This window comes from Opisthocomus hoazin, chromosome 18 (assembly GCF_030867145.1).
Source record: "Opisthocomus hoazin isolate bOpiHoa1 chromosome 18, bOpiHoa1.hap1, whole genome shotgun sequence".
NCBI lineage: Eukaryota > Metazoa > Chordata > Aves > Opisthocomiformes > Opisthocomidae > Opisthocomus > Opisthocomus hoazin.
In genome coordinates, this window is record NC_134431.1 from 5,634,532 (window position 1) to 5,659,011 (window position 24,480).

The 24,480-nt window shown below is 39.0% G+C and overlaps 1 protein-coding gene across 8 annotated transcripts in view; it reads left to right on the forward strand.

Annotated features, from left to right (window-relative positions):
- The window catches only part of PTPRT (protein tyrosine phosphatase receptor type T), a 475,971-nt gene that overhangs the window by 112,583 nt on the left and 338,908 nt on the right, over nt 1-24,480 (forward strand). For all 8 annotated transcript variants that reach the window (XM_075438296.1, XM_075438300.1, XM_075438302.1 and 5 more), the window contains exon 2: nt 17,644-17,769. In XM_075438296.1, the coding sequence (XP_075294411.1) occupies nt 17,644-17,769 (126 nt within the window). The remainder of the gene's footprint in view (nt 1-17,643; nt 17,770-24,480) is intronic.

Below are 24,480 nucleotides of genomic sequence, written 5' to 3' on the forward strand. Positions count from 1 at the left end.
AAATACCAACTGTCCTTTCCACAGCCCTAGAAGATTTGTCAAATTAACTCCCCCCTCTCCCCATGCATAATTTTAATATGCACACTTGTATTGCAGAAAAAATGCAATTAAACCCTTGCTTTTACTAAGGCGTCTGCACAGCGAGAACATTTGTTCCTCTACAGCTGTGGCAAGGCCACTTGCTGCAAGCTTATTTCAATCTAATTGTTCTCCATTCCTGATTCTGTAGTTGACTTTTGAACTGAAATTTTCAGCTCCATAAATTAAATTTAAGCAGTGATTCCCCCTCCCCCCCCCCACCCCCCGAGTTATTAGTTAAAACAGGAAGTGAGGGGCAAAAGCACAAACATTGCTTTGTGCTACTGTTTCTTGATGTGAATTCTGTGTGGTGCTGTTAGTATTAGAAAAAACATGGAAGAGTGGTGAAGGCGAGACCTAGAGCTGCCACTGCTGGTGACAGGGGAAAGGAGGGGGGGGTGGCACAGGCTGTGGTCAATTTAGGGTAGCAGACAGGGAAAGGAGAGACAATATGGTTGTTTCAGTGGTAGGTAATCCCTTCAAGCAGTATTAATTCAACTCCGAGTTTTAGAAAGTTGTATTAAAATAATTCTTTAGAAAAACCACCATCAGAGGCTACTTCTGAAGCTAAACCACATTTTCCTAATACACTGAGCAGTCATCAAAGGACATCTTCAAACTGTCTTGTCTCTCCATGTATATGTCCTGCTCCTTAGGTCCTTGGATACTTTTATTCACTTATTTGCCCAGTTGACTCTTCCTCGTAGGGAGTAGTGTTAGGAAGGTCTGCAAAAAAGCCCAAATTAAAAGTCTCTCAGTATTTAAGTTTCTCATAGATCTGTGAAAAGCACTGCTTTATTGCAGCATCATCCTTAATGCCAGATAATTCTATAAAAATGTCTAAAAAGTAACACTTACAAGACTTTTTTCACAAAATTTAAACTGATGGCAAGTATTGACGGAAAAAATATTGCCTGTTCCAGAAATACTGCTTTTCCCGCTGGAACAGAAATCTGGTGGTTCTTCTATTTAGACTTCTTTTCTAAGACAGAATTTGAAGGGGAAATGACTGACCTGCTAATTGATAGATCTTATCCATGATTTTCATGTAGTCACCCACGGATGCATTCGAATCGCGTCTAGACCCATCTGTCCTAGGACTGCACATTATGAAAGTGTTTCCGACATTGTTTGCCTTTCAGGGAATTTTAAACCTAAATTTTAAGTGAAAGCTTTATAGTCAAAGGTGCTAAAAGCTTGCTCACTCGTGAATGCAAACATGACAGCAGAGTCTGCACGTAAATACAATCTTGTATCAGAAAATGAAATGCCACGTTCTGCAGTTGTACTCTGTATATCAAGCGTGAGCAGCGCTGCGTGCTACCAAACTAAAGGCTGATCGTCGTCTTGCTGTTGAGCAAAAGCAACAGCAAAGAAGTTTAGTGCATGAACTGCTGGGGAGCTTCTGAGTTTGCAAAAACCCAGAAATGGACAAGGAACACTTACAGATGGAAATCTATGCTTTCTTTTCTGGTGCAAATGAACCTGTCTGAAGAAAAAGTAAATGAATGGTACAGAATCATAGCTTTTGATTTATTTGAATGCAGTGTTGCATCCTTTGGAGGGGTGAGGGGGGAGGAGAAACAATAACTTTCCTCAAAAGCAGTGTTTGTCTTAAATTCCTGTTTGCTCTTACATGGTGAACATTTGAGATCTCGGAGGAAGTTAATGTATTCATTACTTTCTAGTTTTCTGGGATTAGCAGCACAGAAAGCAGAACATCGCTCCTATAACCCGTCTCTCTTTATAGCTGGAAGGGTGCAAATGGTAGTGGTATGAACCCTGTCAGTTCAGCTTTTACATCTTTCAGGCAGAACAAGTGTGTTACTTGGGCAAGAACAATAGCATGACTGTTTTGAAGAGTAATTAAAACACCTAATGACCTAAATTAGGTGAAGTCTGCGTAGTTCTATGTGGAGAAAGGAGATACGCAAGTTTTAAGACTTGAATTTACTTTTTTTTTCCCCTAATCTGGAGTTCTCGGTGTGTACAGTGTGCTGCCCTGTGCTGTGAAATAGTCAAGTCAGAAGTAATCAAAGCAAACACTCGGAGCCTTGTATTTAAAAAATTGTGACACCTTCATGAATGAGACTGGCTTGCTGGTGGGCAGGAAAATGTAATGATTTGGATAATAATTTAAATTGGATGAATTGATAGCAACTGCTTTTTTACTGTCTAGGAAGTAGTAGGCATCATCTTAGTGCGTCAGTGTTCCAAAATGGGGGATTAAGGGTACCAGCCAGGGACTTTGTGGAAGGTATAGTATGCATTACCCTGCTGAAAGTATTGCACCAGCTGAAGCATTATGCATTAGGATTACATACTGGGATGTAACTGCAGAGAAGGGATGCTCTAGCATTTCTGCATAATTCTGACTGGTTACCAGCGATCTCTTGCCCTGTTGTGCCCTGCTGCTGCCTGTACCACCAGGACACCAATGTAACAGAAAAGGGAAATCAAAAATATGTTCATGTGGCTTGGACATCATTTTTGGCCAACGTAGCTTCTAAATCATATTTTAGAAACCAGATTATACCAAAAAGTAAGATGGTCTGTAGTTCCAGTTTCTCCTCCGAAGCATACCGTTCGCATGAGGGGTCCCTGCGGCAGCCCTCTGGTCGGACACAGGAAGCCAAAGTTTGAACAGGTGAATTCATGTTGTGCTAGCAATAAATCTTGGACTAGTATTTGGACTCCTAGGGTTAATCCTAAACTCTCAGCCTCCCAGCACACTGCCAGAATCTCATTCATCCTGATTCAATCCATTACTGATTCTCACTGTGGACTTTATAGTGTACAGTGTAACACAAATTCCAAAGAAATGAAGGGGTTTAGCACAGTAATATGAATTTGTTCAGATCCTGGCCATCATTTAGGTCTCTGGGGTGCGATGATAATACAAGTACATGGAAAGCTGCATATTCAGCTGGGTATAATTTTCATTTCTGGCAAAAAAGGAAAAAAGGATGAATATCCATTCCAGCAGACATTTTTGGAAAAGACTTGTGTTAACATCTTAGCCAAAAAGATTTAAGGCTCTTGGAAAGCACTTTATACTTGCCCAGCCATGCTGATGCTGAAAGGAAGCAATTTTAATAATTTAAAGATTAAAATAAGAATATAATCATTTATAATCTAGTGATGTCTCTACATGCCTGTTGTGTGGGGGATTTCAAGCAGATGATGGCTCTTTAAAAGTCATACAGAAAAGGAATGTCACTTAATTAAAAAAACCTTAATAATACAAAAGGTAAAGAATTGGTGGTTCACTAAACTATTTTGTGTATCTCCTGGCAACCTTTGCAACACATCCCATGTTAGCCAGTGGTTAGTGTATATATAATAGCTTAGGAGTTCACAAAGGCCGCAAAGTTCATTAAAAACAGGAGAAGCCTTCTTCATCTGCTTTGTCTGTAGCAGAAAATCACATGTTAATAGATAGAATTATGTGAGCTTTATAGGAGTCTAGAAATATGCTAAGCTAACTGAAAAAATCATACAGTATAATAAATCAGCTAAATCCACTGGTAAACATACTTCTCTACATACATGCAAATCTCTTCTTTTTGAGAAAATCTTAAATGAATAAAGGTATTTATTCAAAATGATGTGGGTTTTTGGGTTTGATTTTGGTGGGTTTTGTTGGGTTTTGGTAGGTGGTTTTTTTTTGTTTTGTTTTTTGTTTTGTTTTTTTTTTTCTGAGCAGTCTAACAGGAGGTTTTAAGTTCGCTATCTGGAGCAACAGCTCGACCACTCCAACGTAAATGCAGTGTGGACTAGTCAGGGGAAACAATCATCATGCATGATTTATACTTCTTATTGACACATCACTGTTCAATTAATAGCAAGTATTTGAATTCTTGCTTGTGCTAGTGTAAGTAACTCATATGAAGTAACCTGCAACATTTTAGTTGTGACGAGGAAAAGACTGAACTTTTGAGGCAAAGGCTTCATTTCCATTACACTGTTCCCCAGTGATGAGTGTTCTCATTCTTCTGTTTCAAGAATTTAAGTATAATCCTTTAACTTGGGTGGAGCTGTAGTGAAGTGTAGTGAAGACTGCTGGCTGTATACCTGTTTTTTCACACTGCGAAGGAAAAGCAGCAGCTACTACCAATCCAAGTGTATCGACTTCCTGAATTTTACAGTTAGCAGAAAGAGGACAGGATCTCTTTTATTAGCTATGCATATCATCAGACTTATTTTTATATGTATATACAGAAGTAAACTTTCAAAGCTAGGCTAAGAATTAGCATGCCTTCTACACATAGGGCGCATCAGCAATATTATGAAATTCTCTCAAGGTTCAGTGAAGGGAAAAAGCTAAACTAGTAGTAACTAGTAAAGGTACTTATGAGTTAGTTATTCTAGATTATTGATGCTTCATGTCAAAACTAACTTCAAATTTGAGAAAGTCAAATGGAAGCTTGTTAAACGAAGGGTTTTTGAGCAAGCATGCTTGTTATGTTTCTCATCATCACTTTCCTATTGCTGAATAATATATCAATTTGACATTACTGGAAATCAGATTCTATTTAATTATTGCCCAGTTTAATCAGTACCAACATGCTAGTCCGCTGACTTTATCTAAGATATTAAATCACATAGTCAACACTTTTAATATCGTGAAGTATGGAACTGGATGGGTGGATGGATAGAAGCCTAGTCCAGGGGTGTTCAAATTTTTTTTATTTACTACTCAATCTTGCAACATTGCTTGCTAAAGCTAGAGAGGTTTAATTTGAAGTCTAGGTTTTTGGAAATGCACTCACATATATCCGAAAAGACACTTTACAAGCTATAGAGATACACTGTTTGACTGGATGTTACTGAAACATTATTTGATGGTTTGAGATGCAGTGCTAGGGATGGGTTGCTTTGGAAAAGGTGCTGTAGTAGGTCTAACTCAGGTTTTATAAAATACTGCTACAGAACAAATGTGTTAAATGGGTGAATCTAGGACTAACCTGGGTGTTACGAGCTTTTTCTATACCTTTCTACTGTACCAGCCTGGAGGTGGGTTAGCTAAAGTTAACGGATAATTCTTGAGATGTAAGTTTTTTGGGTTTGTGTTTTTGTGGTGTTTTTTTTTTTTTTCCCCCACTGATACTCCCAACATAAAAACAAGGAATGTGCTAATATAGGTAGTCAATGACATACAGTTGGAGGAGGATAAAATTATCATACTGGAGGAATTAGGACTTTGAAATGTGATGAAATAAAAAGAGAGATGTAATTTAGCATTACAAAGTGCAAGTTCATGCATCTCTGAACTAATTAGTTTTTTGCTTTAAGATTAGAAATCAGTTGGAAATGACAAGAAGCTGTTGGAGTATTAATACTAGGAGATAGAGATGAGTCTTTGAGATTCAGTCCTAAAAAGTGAATGTTTCTGTAAGCAGAGATAGTGAAATAAGAATGCTATTAAATAAGTAAAAAAATATTTAATCTGGAGTATTCTGTACAACTCGGGTACTCCCAGCCATCCTGAGAAAGATACGATAAGATGATTCCTGGTGACATTGGCAAGAAAATCGGATGTTACCAAGGGATGCCATGTCATTGGTTATAGGTCTCTTGAGCATGGCTAGCTTTTGTCTTCATCATTCAATATAGGTTTAAAAAAAAATCAGATCATTTAGCTTGATTATCTTCTAATAAATGCTGTAATTTTTACTTCAGGCGGGCGGCTCATGCTGTCATCATGAGTACATGTTCCCAGTGGCTGCTGTCAACTCTCAGAAAGAAGGAGGTCACTTTTTAATAGCTCTTATTTTCATTTTCTTGTTTTCAGAGTTGAGTGTAATCAAATTCCGTGTTTGTGATAATGTTCACTCCATTAAAGAAGTGTTGTGGCAATTAGCTCTAACATACATGAGAAATCTCACTGCGAAGCTTGCATTGAGCTTTGGTGATTTGGTGAGGAGCAGGATTACTGAAGTTTAAGTTACTACCGTAACTAAAAGTCAGGTCAAATGTGTTCAGTAAGTCAGTGTTTGTACCTGTTCTGTAGCTGAATGTAGATGATTTATGTTTGTATAATCTCTCTTTGTCTGAGGAAAGACTGGAGAAAAAAGGGGAAAGATTTCATTAAAACAAAACTTGGCCTATGCAACCCTGGTATAATCTTTATATTTGAAACCAAGTCCACTCACGTTGTTCTTTTTAGTCTTTGTGCTAATAAAATTATAACTCCTGGTTAAATATTGCTTTTTTAAAATCCATATTAATTATAGTCTATGTTCTGGGAATTTATATTAGTTTTCGCCACAGATGAGGGTTTTCAGATGTAGTTAAATAACGGCTTTATTCTAGCTGGGACCTCATTGTCAAGTTTCTATTCATTATCTAATCTTAAAATAGTCTTAAACTGCTAGAAATACTGCAATACAGTCAAGTATCACAAGTTTTTCTTTGCTGTTAGACAGTGCCTTAGAAGAAAAAAAATACTGCAGGTTGATAACCTAGTGAGAAGTCTGTCTTGTCCCAAAGTGCAGAACGTGATTTAAAGCAGTTAGGCCTCCTGGGTACAGCCTGACAGGCACCGTCTCTTCCCTGGGAAGACACCAGTCTGCAATGCCTTTCTCATCGCTGGACTGCCAGTTCCGCACGCGTGGCGAGTGCTGGCTCTGCAAACACAGTGCCACCATCCTACGTTTGCATGGCCTTGCGCAAGGGCAAATATACCCCCGCCCTCTCGCTGTCCCCATAAAGGCAGCAGTCTAAGCATGGCTAAGATGTAGAAGCCATCACAAGAGTTTGCAGGTTGCAGAAGTGTGCGTAGGTTCTGCAGATGGTTGGGTAGATTCATTGAAAGAGAGCGGTTGCTGTCGGTGAGGCTTGTTCGAGGCTGGGAAGGTGTTTCAGGGAAGATCTAATGTGTGTTTGTCCTGCTCTTGCATCTTTTCTAAGTAATGTCTAGCAGATATCTGCCCTTTGCTCTGACAGGCTTCAGCCATTCTTCTGTTTTTAGCTGGCCGTGTGAAATGCTCTGTTGTCTTTTCCTTTACCCATCCCAGATATGTGCTGGTCAGGTGATTGTGAGGGGACTCTGGAGTAAAAAAGATGGTCTGATGCCATAATTGTTCTAACAGGGCTACAAAAAGCGTAGGTAACAAGTAGGGATACCCAGATTGCTTACTTTGTTATTGTTTTTACCTTTCTGCAGTGTGCTAAGGCTTTCACCTGAAGGGTTACAGATTTTTAGGTTGCCTCAGCTTCAGAGAAGGACTATAGGGCAAACACCAAGAAAACACTGCTTTCACTCCATCTCTCTCCCATTTTTGGTTGCAGTACCTAACACGTAGTTAACTGAAGTATCAACGTAATTGCAGTATGGTTCTAATTGGGTACGTATATTTAATACCAATTCTGACGATCAGAAACGGAATGTAATTTCTGAATTACTTAATGTCATAATCATAAACTTTTGAAGCATCATATAGTTAATGAATTATTCTTGCACAGATATCTTAAAATTACAATAGCCTGTATAAAAATGAACAACAAATTCATTAGAAACTTAACCCTCAGTTGAACTGCATAGCTGAAATCTCTAGGAGGACACTTTTTAAAAAAAATCTTTGTTTCTGAGTATCTGTGCTTTCACCTGGGGGCTCTGGGAATGCATTACATTTTAATGAAGTCTCCGGTGCTGTTAAATACTGTATGCAGCTATACTCACAAATACCCTTCCATCTACCAAAATCAGGTGGAGAAGTATTTTCTAGGACTTGACAAGGATGTGGATAAAGCAATATCATGCAGAAGGTATTTGTCTAATCTATGGAGATGGTGCCATTCAGTTTCCAGTGTAAAGAGAAATCTTTTAAGCAAAGACTATTATCTTTTTTAAATTGCTGGTAAGACCTTATTTCCAGAAGTAGATGTCCAGTAAATGAGCTTTTTGTGCATCTGAATTGCACTTGTGAGCCTAGAGTATTTCAGTGTAGGAAGAGCAATAGAAAGTTTGTCTGCAGTACTTCCAAAGTGTCTTGTTTTACACTCGCATAGAAGGCGTTAACACAATCCTGCTAGGTATTGATGTATTGTCAGTCAAACTATTTCGAAGCATGTTTCAAATTTAGATTTTTAGAATCTGCCTTTCACTGGACCACCTCAGCCACAAGTCCATTTGCTCTGCAATGTGAAGTGCAGGTTATATCCGTGTGTGCTTGGGGATAAAAAGCTGAGTACCTGGTTCATGTGTCTCAATGAACCAAGGATTAAATGATGACTCAGACAATGGTTCATATGACAGGAAAGGGTTTCATAGTAGAACCTCGTCACTCAGTATCTTGAAAAGTGATTGCATTTAGATTCTTTCACCTGGTGCATTTCAAGTCTTAAAAAGGAATGCTTCAAGCGTTTAATGCTTCCTGGCAGAGTTTAGGCTTGATGCTATTTTAAAGGAATAAAAACTGGGGAATTCAGAAAATCTTTCTTCAGAAAATCTTTCTTCAGAAATACTTTGTTGGAAGTGTAGTGTTCCAAGTTTTGGCCTCAAACTGGAGATGACCTATCGCAGAGACAGGAAAAAGGCCTTGGATGATGGAATAGGATTTTTTTTCTGTATGTTCACTACCAAGCAAGTTTTATATAACAAGCATAGTACAGCCTGAAACTGTTACTAAAGGAAGTGTATAGTGAACACAAAAATGTTCAAAGTTAGTCCATTTTACAGTTTGGAGTTCCTCTAAAATAAAGAACCTCAGCAGATATTGAACTGTTCACAACCTATTCTTAGCAAATATTTTCCCCACAGTAGAGGAAGGAGGCAAGCTGCCTTGTAGTCTCTAAGAGTGGAATTGCCTCAGCCAAACGTGACCAAGGGTCATTTTTTGAAATTACCTGTGGTTTGTCACTGGCCGCAGGTGGCTGAGGATGCGTCAGAATAACACACTGAGTGGCGAGATGAGCTCTGATGGCCTCCTTTTTAACAAAATCTGAGCTGTCTTTAGAGATAACTGCATTTGCGTTGATGTTGCCCTAAATTTTCCCTCCTTCCCCTGCTGTCCCTCTTAATATGGTTTAGAACATTGCAGCTGCAGCTGTGTTAGATGCATATTCTGGGTCAGATATTGTAAGCAGAAGATTCATAGCTGTAATTAGAGGCACTTTTGCACATATGCTTACATACCGTAGTAGGAAATTTGGCTAAACAGAAAAGGAGCTCTATATATTTTCAAGAACTCTCATGTGCTATTAGGCAGGGATCTCTTTATTCCTGGCACGTGTTTACTATATGTTTTGCTCTTTGGGCAAAGAATTTACACAGAGCAGTCTGGAGGCTAAAAGCAAGCAAATCTTCCCATCATTCCCATGTTTACGATGTGCTGCAGAGGACAGCAGGGCTTCCAGTGCTCTGTGTTTGCCCCGTTTGCTGTGATTCTGAAAAGCATCCTGGATATTGCAGGGGAAATGGTACACCCAGGAACATCAAGGGAGAAAATGTGTATAAAAAAAATGCAGAGATAGACTAAATGAACTAAAAAAAAAAATATTTTTTTTTTTTAAATTCAGGTAACAGATTATTAAAACTTGAATCTCTAGCTGATTGTTAGTGCCTTGACCATCAGTGAACTGATCAAACTTTGCAAGGTCTTTTGCGTAGCCTGGCATTTGCCCTCCGGCCCCCAGTCTGACTCCAGGGCAGCTAAAAGCAGAGCAGCTGGCTAACCACTGTCATTTCTGGGGTTGACTTGCTCCTGACACATTGAATGAAAATCATTGTTTAACTGAAAACAATTTAAAATACATATCTTCAAATATCCTTGACATTCCACTTTATATGTAATTTGAAACAGTAACTGTCAGCAGCAAGTAAAAGGATATTTTGTAAGCGAGAATCTGAGCAATGTACAGACTTGCAGCTATAAGAACTTAGACTTCAGTAAAAGTTATTTATACAGCCACTACCTGGGAGCGGCTTCCAATAACCACGTTGTTAAATTTAACAAGATTTACTAATTGTAAATCTCATTGCAAGTTATTACTGTTGTATTAGCCAATTAGATTGTATTTGTTGATACTCAGTAACAGATGATATCTGTCTTTTTAGATACATATCTGATACTTAACTAATACACAGTTGGACTAGTACATACTAAATATGCTAGCTCAAATAGCAAGGAGCAGTCTTTGGAGACCTGCACAATGCTGGAGCTTAAATTTCATGTGTTCTTCAGAAGCAATTTAAACAAAATATCAGTATTGCTCACCAAGAATCAACTCGCTGTATTAGACTCTTCTACAAGAAAGCATTTCAGCTACTGATATTTCTTTTTTGAACCACTTAGAATACAGATGGGATGCGTGTGTGTGTATACACACATACCTTTTTGTCCTTATGCATGCTATGTGTAGTTTTCTGTGAAAGCAAAAGTAAGCTGTAGTTACTAGACCATGCTAGGTGTTAGTGGGGGGTTAGCTTTGCTCACATGGTGGTGAAGCTTCAGAGAATGCCAAGTGCAAACAGCTTTACAGAGGCCTTTGCGGACTGAATGGTCAGGACTTCCAGTGAGAACAGGGGACTTTCTGAAGTTCTGCACTGATTTAATTTACTTCCTTGGGCTTCATTTGGGAAGACTGTTGAGCTGATGGAATGATTATGAAAATGCCAACCCAATAAGCACTTAATTTCTTCTCTAAAAATGATTGAAGTCTGATCTAGTTACATTTGATTGCAACCAGATCGTGTTCAATTTTATGTTGTGTTCCCTGGTGTGGCAATAAACTGGTCTTCATGTTTTCTGACCATAAACTTCAAAGAAAACATCTCAGCTGTGAGGAGATCTTCCTTCAAAACAGGAGCCCCAGCAGTGCTATCGGAACAGCAGTACAGGGAAAGGAGAAAGATTACAAGACTTGTAGATGGTATTGGAATTCCTGAAACTGTATTTTTTGAGACAATATTTTATTCATCATCAAGGAGTCAGTCAATGACTGCTTCTTGCTTAAAGTTCAAACATGTTAATCTGAAGCTTGTATAAAAGCTTATTGAGAAAGATAGGCTTACTAATGGAATATAAAATAAGTGAAAAACAGCTATCTCCAGATGGTTTTTTGCTGCCTTTGTTGATGCTAAAAGTAAAATAAGTACATAATTTAAATGACTGTGCTGCTTGAATAGGTATTCCATGTGACATTACAAAATGCTGAGATGAAGTCAGTCAGTAGAGAATTCTGCCTGATCAAGATGCCAGTGCAATAGCTGATGTAGAATTTGGTGAAAATGCACCATAAATACAATATTAGATAATCCTGTTAAGGTATACTGAATAATTGGATCCAAGAATTTTTAGATGCTGGAAGGAAAGAAAAGCAATGTTACCTTTTTTTTGCAGAAACAATGAATATACACAAATGTTTTTTTGACAAACATAGTTAAGCACATCTTCAACAAACATGGCTAATCATTTAAGATGGATTTTTGGAATAGAAAACGGTATTATTTCAGGAAAAAATTTCATCCTATAACTTAAGAAACAAATTTCAAGAAGGCTTATGTGTAGACTACAAGAATAAAAGCAAGTAAGTGCTACAAACTTGCGTTTTTAAGAAGGAATCTTTATTTCATCATACTACGAACAAAGCAGGTGCCTGCTTCAAGTGTGGAAAAGTCACTAAACTAATGAGGTAAAAAGATTATTAGCTAGAATCATAACAAAACATGATGGGGAATGTCCATTTAAGAATCTTCCATGGTTTTGAAAGTCTAATTTTATGTGTTAATTTTACAAGTTTCATTATGTTGGGATAGGCAAGTCTGAAAACTCTTCACGTAAATAAAATGCGGAGTGTTTCAGCAGACTGAAACTGAACTGAACTTGTGAAATTAGGGTTCTTTGAAAAGGTGCAGTGTATTAATGGACTTTGTTCCATAGCTTAAAAAGAAAATCTAACGAGATTATAGATATGTGTATACTCACGCTTTAAGTAAAGCAACAAAATGTTAATATTGCCTTATTGAAATAGTGACAGCTAAACTGTCAGGAGCAGGAAGATACTCTTGGTGTTAAATAAAGGACATTCATTCTGGCAAGTGAAGTTGGATGAATCATCCTAGATTTGGACATACAAATTTAAACAAATGACATTTCGTGTTAGTTTTACTCCTAGGATACTTCAAAGCGATTTCACTGATCCTTGGTGGATTATGAAGTACAGAATTAGTAATGAATGTATGAGCTGGTCTAGGGCTCAAATTATGACATTTGCAGACAAGCTTTTGCAAAGCGAAAGCTCTAATAATGAATTTAAGAATGAAAACTTAGCTTAACCTGACAAGTTCAGGAAATACATCTTAAATACTTGTTCCAAATATATCTGAATCCTAGCCACAATGCTTGTTTTGCAGCAGAGCGGTTCCATGGGATTAAGAGGATAACTGATAAACTTTTGTCAGACTCTATTCCGCGTTTGGGACTGACAATTTCTGCAGAGAAGTGCTGGAAGAAAACCTTCTGATTACTGAGAGGGCACTTTGTCTTTAGGTGTTTCACTGGACCTTTTCCGTCTGTCCCTTTCATGACATTAAGCTATGTTACTGGTGATGTTCATGAAGATCAGACAGGATCCCTTACGCAGTGTCAGCAGTATTTTGATGATGGCAAGGTTTCTATGCAACAAACACGCAACCGTTTACTGTAAAGACGCATGTGCTCTGTGTGTGTGCATGGAAACTGTGCTCACAAGCTGCTTCCAAGTGTGTGGAACTAGATGATGTGTAATGTTGAACCTGTGAAGATAGCAATCTGACATGGAATGCAAATTCGGAAGAGACTTTCAAAAAATGTGTACTCATAGTAGGACAGTCTTAATAGGTTGATAGCACTTGAAATCACTGTGATACAAAAAAATTCCAATCTTGAGCCTACTTTGGGACTGTTACAGTTTCTAGCTGAAATTAAGAGCTTTTCTAAGCTGCATTCAGTTTTTTCAAGGATTAACTTGATTGAGGAAAAAAATGCCAAACCTATACATACATATTTTAATCCTGAGGTGAAGTGAATTTCATTGGTGCAGTTAAAAGCAAACACACGCTTTTTGCTCCCAGACTGTTCCCCATCCTCGAGGATCTGATTGCCAGGACACAGAACTTGCGAAAGGAACAAAATTCAGTCAAATCTAACAAGAATGATCCATACCTAAGCCAGTATCTCAAAGGACTAGCACCTTCCAGAGTGTAGATAAAACCTCCTCTGCTGACAGGTGAATCTAATGATACTATGTTAAGAGTAAGATGAAAAGAAATGGAACTGTCCCATGGCAGATGAACCATGCCTTGGCAGTGAGGACCGATACTTGTAGTAGAAACCAAAATTGCGTGCAGGAATGTGCGAGTACTACCTAATCATAATAGCATTTGCTTCTTTCCCTGCTTGCCTCGTATTTTGTGAGGGGAAAGTCTGAATCGATGGACTAAATCTCAGCTCTCATGAAGAGTTTCAAAAAGAATGCTCCCCAGCAAAGTGTTGCAGGCTTTTTTAATTTCTGCCCCCCCCCCCTTTTAGTTTTTTTGAGTAAGAAAGGGAGAAAGCTAACTGCTTATGCCCCAGAAGAAAGGCCTGGAGTGGGACAAACGAGGCTGATGTTCTTCCTGTCTCTACCCCCTCGCCACCTTGGGAATACTGTAAATGCTTGATCAAATTATGTCTGATGCTGTGCTGTTTTCTGAGTGTATTTAGAAACACAGGACAACTGATGAGGTTTTTCACATCAGTATGTTTCTTTATCCCTTTTTAGAAGTATTGGGTTTTTTTTATCTGGTGAGTCTGTGAGAGTTTGACATTGGATGACTTTATAAAACATTCTACTAATTGGATTTGTTAAAATAAATAAATCAAACACTAATTGGAACGTGCCCTGCCATTATTTTTGCTTACTGAATTAGATATAATGGCGTGAAGTTCTTTTTATCATATTTGTGCACTTATTTAAACACCCCCCTGGCGCACACTTCTGCAAATTCAATTATATATTCAAAGGAGGCATTCAATTTATGCAAGGCTGGTTTACATTTAATCCGGGGGCAAGTCTCGGCAACTGATGATAGGTCTGCTCAAGATTAATTAGCATCACTCAGATGAGCAGTGGCAGTGTTACAAGCCTGCAGTGTAAAACAAGGGATATTTTATCCTTCCTATGTGAGCCATTATTTTCTTCAGTATGACCCTTTCCAGGAAGGGAAAAGCTTCTTGTTCGGGTTTCATTCTGTAAAATGGGGGTCAACACCATGTGCATTATCTAACAATATCAGTGTCATCTTCCTGTCCTTTTCTTCTGCCCCACTTTGCAATTGAATTTGTCCCTTTTTAGTTTTCAACCAGCCAGGGAAAAGACTCCAAGATCCCGGTTTGCTTCCTACAAGTCCTCATTCTTGTTACCAATTTATGAAGACATAGAACGCTATTTTGGTGAATGTGTAAATGTTTTCATTTTGCTCAAACAGCTTTGTGATACTGTGGCTAAAATTATAACGTGCAAACCTGGCATCTAAATTCATGGAGTGGTATCTTTGGCTTTCAGCTTGAGGATTGTTTTGTCTGGGTTAATGAATAGCCCTGTCCTGCCAAGCAGTTATGTTTCAGTGATGGGTAATTTTGTATTAGGACGAATCTAACCCTTTTTCCCCCCTGCTCTTTATGTTTCAGCTTGTTTAGGTGTAGCTCATATTTAGGTATCTACATAGGTGATGTCTTGGGAAATGATGAATATTATGCTTATGCTGACATCAGTGAAAATAGCAAATTCCAATTCTGTTGCTTCTAGTAAATTAATCCTTCTGCTTTATTGCCCTGTCACTCTGCATTTGGAGGTTTCTCCGCTGGCCTTTTCTTGCTTTAAAATGTAGGTGCCTCGCTGGTACTTTGAAGACTCTTCATGGTTTGTCCTTTCCTTTCTTATCCGCTTGTACTACAAGCTCAGCTTTGACTCTCAGACAAGGCGCTTTAAAGCTTCCTGAGGTGTTGTCTCTTATCAGTAGAAACACCCAATTAATTTCCAAAACTTCTCACCGTACCCCCTTCTCGGCTCATTCTCCAGCTTCCCCTACCTCAGCATGTCTAAAATAACTTTAGCCGATTATAGCAAGATCGTGACAGTTACATTCCCTGTGAAATGAGGACTGCTGCCCCATATTTTGTTGCTTGTTTTGCTTCTGGGACTGTGTAGCAGCACCTGCACAACCTTCTGTGCGTACACGAGGCCTCGGATGGTTGTCTGGCTCGATCAGAGGAGTTGTTTACAATCCCTTTGAAGTCATAGCTCGGAGCCAGCACCGCCATCGTGCGCTGCAGTGTGCTGAGCAGAGGTGGTGTGGAAAGGGTGTATGTTTGAAGTTGTGCTATTGGAGTGGATCTACCAAAATTACAATGCCCCGCTCGGAGACGGAGAGTAGAGCATTTGAGACCGTCTCTCATACCCACTTGCTGTGAAAAAGGTGACTTTTGGTAGCGTTGCGTACTCCCACACAATCCAGAACTCCTCTATTTTCTCTTAGACATTTTAATGGGCATGTTTAATGTTTTAAATTTGAACTTTTTCACCTAAAGTAAATTTTTAAAATTAGTGGAACATTTTAAGTGTAATCCTGCTCATTTTGACATTTGGGAAAGCTTCACAAGTACCATAAATTTAAAGGAAGAATTAATAAAATATTGTAAAATAATGACACTTCAGAAATATTTGCAGAGCCTAGTGACAGGCAGGCAAGCATGCAAGGGTCTAAAATCTGCTATAGTCAGATCTATTTGTAATGAAAATATACAATATATCAAAATATAATTTTTTTTAGGACAAACTTGATCTTTAAGCTTTTCTTTAGCAACAGGGTATTTTGGGGTGCCAGGTACTCTACTCAGAAAATCCTTCTAGTATATACTTAAATATAAATGATATGTGAAGTTTTGTAGAACAAATTCAAAAACCAGTTGCAGTTGGAGTGCACGTAAAGTCCTTTAACTGAATAAGGATTTAACAAATATTAATAACATGGTATGTATTTGTGTTTGTTATCTATGAGGAATTTCGTAGGAATTGAGACAAGTTTGGACCTTCTCAGGAGCGAGAGGATGGAAAGTGTAGATGAAAACTAAAGAAGGCCTCAGTGTCCCCAGTGCTGGATAAGCCTTATTGCAGAACCACCACAGATCGCTCACGTACCAGCTGTTTATTGTGTGTGCATGTAGGCAACGTAGCCTGTGGGAAGGAGTAAAGAGTCAGGAACATCTCTGTGCATATAACTCTCCGATTAGTGTCAAGAGCAATTGGCAGTTTGGCTGGCAGAGCAAGTTAGCGTTGCCTTGAGCATTGCTCGGTCCTCGCAGCTCTGAAGTGCTAGATGTGTCCGGTTGACTTTGGAGGACTACTATCTGCAGAGAAAAATTATCCTTGCTTCCCTAAGAGAGGAAACCAAAGCAGTACAGAGACACTGTTGGCGTGCTTAAAGTAGAACTCGGAGACCTAGGCTGCCTGATCTGACGGATCCAGTACTGAAATATGTCTGGCAGACGAAGTTGGGTGGATGTGAACAGGAACTTGCCTCAGGTAATGTAAGGGACACGAGCGTAGGAATATCCTACCAGGGAATAAATCAGCTTGATTTGTCTGAGTGACACAAGTTTTGAAATCTTATGCTAGCATATAAACTTTCATTCTACTGTTCATGGGTTTCCCTTGATTCGGAAGTGTTCAGGCAGTTGCCAGGTTATTTAGGTAGTAAGCTACTTCCAAGTATTTCAGGAATTGCAGTAAGAAGGATCACTTAGCAGTCTGGAAGGTGTGAATGCTAGTTGCCATCTGCTTCTTGTTATTCTCTTGTTGTCAAGAAACTAAAGGGTTGCACTCCAAAGTATTGACTCGAAAGACCTTGAGGAGTGGTGATGTGTCACATGGAGCTTCGTGTTGTTATGCTTAAGAGACGGTTAAAAGGAGTGTCCTGCTTTCCATAGGTGTAACCCAGCCTTGTGTAGTTTCAAGGCTTGAAAGAGAAAAGAAGTGAGGATTCACTGCAGGAACAGTGATGCTGTGCTTGTTTTTACTACTTGTGTTCCTTCTTCCTCTCTTTTTGTTTGTTTTGTGTGAATATCTGACTTGGAAGTTTGTGTAACTAACGATCAGTTACTGGCACCCAAACACAAATATTTTTGCACATGTGCATCATGTGCAATTGACCCTGAAACTGTAAAGGCAGTAGGTTGAAATAAAGGGAACTGATCTAACAGTAGTGTGGAGGGAAGAAAACAAAGGCTTCCAAAACATGCAAAGGCTGGAAAATTAAAAAATATTTTTAAATATTTTTAAAACCTGGTCTAGTGGAAGATGTCTCTGCTCGTGGCAGGGGGGTTGGAACGAGATGATCTTTAAGGTCCCTTCCAACCCAAACCATTCTATGATTCTGTGTTTTTCTGGATAACATGTTTGCTGCCTGCAATCTAATATGGAGGAAATTAATTTTTTCTTCCTTCCCCCCCGTGTAAACTTGGTTATGAAATATTAAAGTAAATGCACTACCATATAGAGATATAATTAATACAGGAATGTATTCATTTTTCTTGTTTTTAGGTGGTTGTTCGTTTGATGAGCACTACAGTAATTGTGGTTATAGTGTGGCCTTGGGAACCAATGGATTTACCTGGGAGCAGATCAATACCTGGGAAAAGCCAACGATGGATCCTGCTGTCCCAACTGGTAAGTAAGAAGCCTCAGCAACACGGGGGGAAGCATTATTCTGTGAGAAAATCAGCTGTTCTGTATGGGTGTGTAGTGGGTCTGAGTACCTACAACAGTGGGGTAGGATTTTATTCTGTGATAAAGAGATTACTTCAGTGTTCAAAATAACTCGACAACAGAATTAGTGTGAGGTGGCTTTTTACATTTACCATTTCATATCCTTGCTGAATCATTCTACACTCCTTATTCCTATTTTATTTCTGCATTTAACAGAGAGAAACAGTTTCAGATATAACATTCCAATGTTTGGCCAGCTTTTTGCATGTTTCAGGGTCAGAGAACTGTCTTATCTGAGGGGATGCTTGTCTGAGAGGCCAGAAAAAGTGAAGCTTTGTAATGTCTGGGAATATTGGACCTTCCAGTTACCGTTTAACTCTTAATTGACTGCTTTTAATTCTAATTCTGAGAAAGACAAAAAAATTCCCAGGGAATTAACTGTAGTAGCTAGTGCTTGATTAGGCTGGGATTTCAGACAGTGAAATTTTTATGTGTATGAAAAACATTTCCAACGGAGAGAGTCACCAGAGTATCTAATTTACAAACATATATTGAGAACGTACAGTAATAACATAGTCTGCCACGTGGTACTTGGAACAGTCTCTGAAGAGCTCACAGTAGTGGTAATTTCCAAGAGTTTCGTTTCTCACTAAAAATTGACATTATGTTGTGTATGGGTGTATATGGGAGTGAGTTGTCTGGCCTCAACAGAAGGGCTGTGAAATGCTTTACTGCATTGGAAAGGAACTTGTTTTAAGCAAGCACTCTAAAATTTTTGAAAAATGACAGTTTGTCCCTGTTCCTTGCCATCTGAAATAGCAGTGCAAGCCCCTTTAAAGCAGTGGGCACAATGGCAAACGGAACTGACCAGCCAGTTAAGGCTTTGATTTCAGTCTGAAGAAAGAAATATTTGTTCTGGTTAGTGCCTGGCACTGAGAAGCACGAGTTACATGGCAGAACCAGAATATAGTGTTGCTGAAGAGATTTTCTTCTGCCTGTAATTATTGGGGTAAGAGACTTGTAATTGCTAGCTGCCTGTTAAGGACACCATGTAGAGCTGATACAAAAATAACTCCCTGACGCAGCCATTGGTAGACAGCCCAGTCTTCATCACTGTGTGTTAACTGTCAATAGAAAAAAAAAAAACACATAAAAGATACCAGCCTAGCTGTGGTTTCTCCATCACTGAAGGCTGATTAAGTTGATGTTTTTGTTTTGTTATAGTTTAGGTTGGAAATTGTTCGGTACAAGATCTTTCAAAGTGTGCAACGCCTTGTACCACTCTACTGTGGCATCCCTAAAGAAGTTAATGGTGAAAGCGGCAGTTTTTTGGTCTTGTCTGTAAGAATGTATTTCATCATTCTGGACATGATAAAGAAATATTTTCTAAAGAGTTTTTAGGGAGCATAAGGGGAAATGACTCGGTTCCTTATGTTACTAATTGGTGTCTCAGGACTATTTGCACAGAACAGAGGGTGAAATTGGTAGGTAGAAAAAGATCGACCACAGCAAATGTGTACAGAAGGCTCTAGTAACAAAAACATGTTTTCAAGAGCTGTCCAAATCATGCTAAACTTGAAGTAAATTATAGTGGTCAATTAGACTGCCCGAAGCTAGCGGAGATGTTAGAGCTATTATTGGGAGTCTGTATTGCTGGATAGAATTGTAATGCATTTTGTTTGTATTGGTTACTCACTGAAAATCTGTTTTGTGAGAATAAAAGATGTTTACTTAAAATTCATCTAGTGGCAAAGCCAGGCGAATAAACCGATGAACAGCACGTTCCACTCCTACAAGCAGGGACATCTTTAAAACTAGAGTGCTAGAACATTTGGTGATTGACTTTCTATTCCATTTAATTTCTCCACAGCAGCTGCAAGCAGCAGGGTGTAAATCCACTGAGCTGCAGGGTGTAAGAGGTGGTAACAAAGGGGTGTTCATGGAATAAGCATCTTCTGGTGGCCAGCCGTAGCCAGGAAAGCTCCTTAGCATGAAGAGTGGTCACAGGAGCGCCAGAATGCATGGGGTTCTGAGAACGCAAGCAGTAATGCAAATTTTCTTTATCAGAATGATATTTTAGACGCTACCTTTATTTTTGTAACTGGAAATAGATTAAAATACCGTATCGTGGAAACGGTAGAAACAGAAAGCAAGCAGGCGTTAGCTTGGTTCAATGGTAGTGAGTAAGTCTGCAGTGCAGCGTGCTGGGAGACGTTGGTAGAAAGCATGGCCTGCCCCCAGCCTGGCCAGCCAGCCTGCGTTCGCATTGCCCTCAGAGCCATTTTCTTCTGTAAAACGTATCAACTTTCGTAAGTACCAGAAGGTCCTTTTGAATTCAACCAAGCCACAGAATTCTGTTCTCCTGAATACTAATGATAATATCTAGCACTTTTTACAGCACTTTTCATCGTTAGATCTCAGAGTGCTCTTCAAAGGAGGTCAGTACCACGAGTGAGAGCCTGAGCCTGTAGTGCTGTGTAATTCTCTGCTGACACACTGCTGCAAAGGTCTCTGCTCAGGGATGACTTCTTATTCTTTATTTTTTGAATTAATATGTTAAAAAAAGGGGGAATTAAACTGCTCCATTAGAAATGTAGAAGTTTGCAGGCAATTTGTTTTACTCCATTGATAGCAAATAAACTGTTTTCCATGAATTCTATGATTAACTCCTTAGGGCTGGAAGCAGTGTTAACTGGGGGATTAAGAACCAGATGTTTGTTCTTTTGAATAAGTGTTTCAAAAACGTGGAAGAAATGAATTGTAGGTATGCAGTCCCCAGACTTTGGCAGGACTCTTGTTCCACCTCCTTGCATAATAGCAGGAGTGATAATAACAAAATATTTTTTAACAGATGGATGTTTACTTAAGCCTGAATACCCTCAGCGATGAGTATTCTACAGCCTTTGGGCTGCTTGTTCCACTCTGAGTTATAAAGGTTCTTAGTCCTTAATTTTCCTTTTTATGGCTTCATCTCATTATTTTTTGTTCCATCTTTGACTCGGGAGAATGATCAGCTGTTACTCTCTTTTATAACCTCTTTTATATAGTTGCACGCAGTGAAGTCTTTGTTTTGGAGGGCTAAACGTGACCCAGTCCTTTCAGCCTTCTGTAATTCAGTGTCTCATTTTCTTCCCTCTCCCCTATGCCTTCAATCATTGTTTTCTTATGTTTTCTGGGTATTTGCCTATGGCTGTGTTACCAAGCAGGGGTTCGATACTCTGCTTGACAGCGCTGGCAGGCCACAACACTTTAATTCTGTTATAGAAGTTCAAAGTACAGCAAGTAGGTTTCTCCTGCTTCTCTTTATTTCCATCTTTCAGTTTTCATTCCCCTTTTTCTGTAAATACTAAGTCTTTATGTGCTGGTATTAGATGGTGTGAGGTGGACATGGCACATTAGTTTGTGTTGGATGACAGAACTCCTTTCCTTGGTGGTGAAGTAGGGCCTGAGCTTGTCTGTGGTTTTGAGGTAGATACTTGATTAGTACAAGAAGGAAATGTGTTGTATTTAAACTGGCCAGGCAAAAGTACAGGCGTTATTTTTTCTTATTACAACACTGCAGTATTCCAAGGACTGTGAACCTGCCTGCTCTTGCAGCAGTTTCAAGAATAATATTAATAATAAAAGTATTTAACATTTACATGTTCAAAGTATTTTACCATCATTTGCTAATTAACTTCAATGGAGGTTTAACCAAGGCGGACTAGTCTGAAGTAGTTACTTTAATTGTATTAAATATGATTCTAGTCTGAATATAAAGCCATTCTACCTCGTGCCTTTCTACAGCGGCGTTCCTTGGTGTTAGCTTCACTGTTAATCTCCAATTTGCTTTTGTGAAGTTTCCTGGTTCCAAGTTAGCAGATAAGAAATCGGCACACAGAGGCTGAAGATCTGGCCCCCTCTGCCTGATTGCTTGCTTCCCTTCACATATGTATACAGATACATAGATACGTCTCTACGTGCATGCTACATATGACTGCTGTTTCTTGCTGACTTGCTTTCTAAGTAGACATCCTATTTGTCTGAGAAACAGAAGTTTAGATAATAAGAATTTAAGGATGAGCAAAACGTTTGAAACAAACCATAGTATTCAGAATTAGAGTTACAACACTTTATGGTAGTTAGAAAGTGCAAATTGTTTTTTGTGATAGAAATGGATGCATTTTTATCTTTCTAAGAGCCAAGCTTGCTTGCGATGTCTAACTCATGATTTGGAAGGTGCAAAGTATTTGTGGAAGATGACACTGACACATAGTTTTGTGGATTTTTGTGTGTGTATTTCTGTAAAGCTTATCAAGTAGTGTTGCATCTGTGGCTCCGAGGTGCACGAGTAGTGTCTTTGTGCTTTCTATGTTTACAAGTGAGCTAAAGGATTGGACCTGAGTTATGGTGCTTCAGCAGACTATGACAGGTTAGTTCCAAACTACTGCTAACTACACCAGCAGTGTTTACGGCAGTCGCAGGACTTGACAGGTCTGGTTCACCCTTCAGAGATGCAGTCAGCATTTGCTCTATAATCTTCCCTCCTGACCATGGAGGAGGAGCATGTGCTGAATTCTCTTAGTGGTGGGTATTTTGAGACAACAGTTGGCAAGATTAAGGCACGGACGGGTTCTGAGGGCTTACTTATGTGAGTCTGCATTGCGTGGCCCACTGAAGTGAATGCAACTCATCACTTCCCTTGAATGCATTGCAGCACCTCGCTGAGAATTTGTAGCAGAATTTCTTTCTTTTCTCTTGCAGCAGAGAGAAGGGATACTCTTCCTGTACCTAATTGGGTGTGTTCTTTTGTTCCAGTAACTGGAGGGCTCTCTGAGCTTCTCACTGAAACAACAGAAGGGTGATCATCATTAGTGTTGCTTCGTGAACTACTCATTTAGCGGGCGAACATGATAGACTGATGTATATGTGAATACCAGATGGCTAAATTCTACTTGGACACCACTGAACGGAGTGAAGTTTTATGTTAGTCTAATAGGCCAAATGCTTTCCTATGTCACCTTCTTTTTGTTGAGTGGCATCATGGAGTGAATGAATAATTATGAAATGGCTTTCCTTGAGGAAGGTGATAACTGTCCATTTATGCCCACATTGAAGATGGGCAGGATCCTTTAATTTCATTCACAAGGTTACTGATGTGAGGTTAGCGTTAACCTCTACAAAGAACAGAGAACCTCTGTGTATAGGTCAGACATCTGTCTTGGTTTCTTAATGAACACCAACAGGAGTTACACTCAATATTTGTAAATTTGAAAGGCGATTCAATGAAATTAACATTTTCCTGTGTCTGAGTGTATTAATTCTTGCTTACAAGAAAATACACAAACTTGTTGAAGGAATAAGTTAAAATTCAACTGTGTATATGATGAATCATGATCCAGTTTTGTCTGAGAGGGAGTAAAAATTTTGGCTCAGCTGTCTGTATATTGTTTTTCTGCAAAAAATATTTTTTACTAAGAATGAGTCAAAGATGTTTCTCCCCACACTTTCACTTCTGTACAAGTAAATAGATTGGTCTGGGGCTAAGTAATAACTTAGTCATTTCTCAGCTTTTAAGATCTAAGCAGAAACGGATCTCTGGAAGCCCTCCCCAGTGCTTTTTTATTTTGCTGTTTACTGTGCAGCTTCATGTTTGTGTTTTGGGGTTCTTTTTTTATAGCTGCAGTTGTAAATAGTTCTTCCCTGTTTCCAGAATTTCATCCCTGTTTTACACTAGCCTGAGCTTTGGAGGTTGATTGCTTGTTTTCCTGGATTTATTTTAGTGGGTGTGCCTTGGATTGTTTTGACTGTCAGGAAAGTGTACTGTTTTGGCCTGTTTATAAATATCACCTTGGGAGGAATGTAACCTTGCAAGCAACCAGAGGCAACTTTTTCTGCACTATGGCCTTCAATTGCTCTCGTGCTCGGTCCTGTAAGACTCTCAGAAGCCATTGCTGTGACTGACTCTGTAACGGCTGCGCAAAGCCCAGCAGCAGGGTTTAGCTGTCCCTCAGAGGAATGTATTGTCACCCATAATTTTTAACTCTCATATCAGCTCTGGGTTATCAGTAACTAAATCATACCTGCACCAGTATACAGTTTGGCTTTTTCAGGCAGGGAAAGCCATCAACGAAGACCATGAGCAATTATTTCTTTTGCACAGAACTGATTTCAGAAAGGTGACAAAGCAATTAGTCTTAAGAGCAATTATTACCAACTATTTGTGTTTTGTCTTGTGTTCCTGCACTCTAAAACCAAGCAGAAGCTTTCTTTTGCGAATAGGCATGCTAGTTTTGGATGGAATAGAGATGGTGAGGGACCATTTGACCTAAGAACGTGTGAAATTTCAGACCTGTAAATTAAGAATATCACACTTAAAAGCTAAGTAGAAGTTAACCAGCTATTTCATGATGTGACAGGCAAGAGCTGATTTAATTAAGAACACCCCTCTAGAGGCCTTCTGCTGAAGGGAAATTACATCTTGGTTTTTAATGCTTTGTCATTCATATTGTAAATGTGAGAGAGAATTTTTCCTTATGCGTCACAGAGAGGTTAGCAGAAGCAAACTTCCACTTGGATGTTGATGGCACTTTGGTACTGAAATCAAGCTTAGCAAGAACTTGTAGCCTTCTCTGAACATGCATGGTACAAAGAGATGTTATCAAAGGAATCTGAAAGAAGGACTTCTAGGAA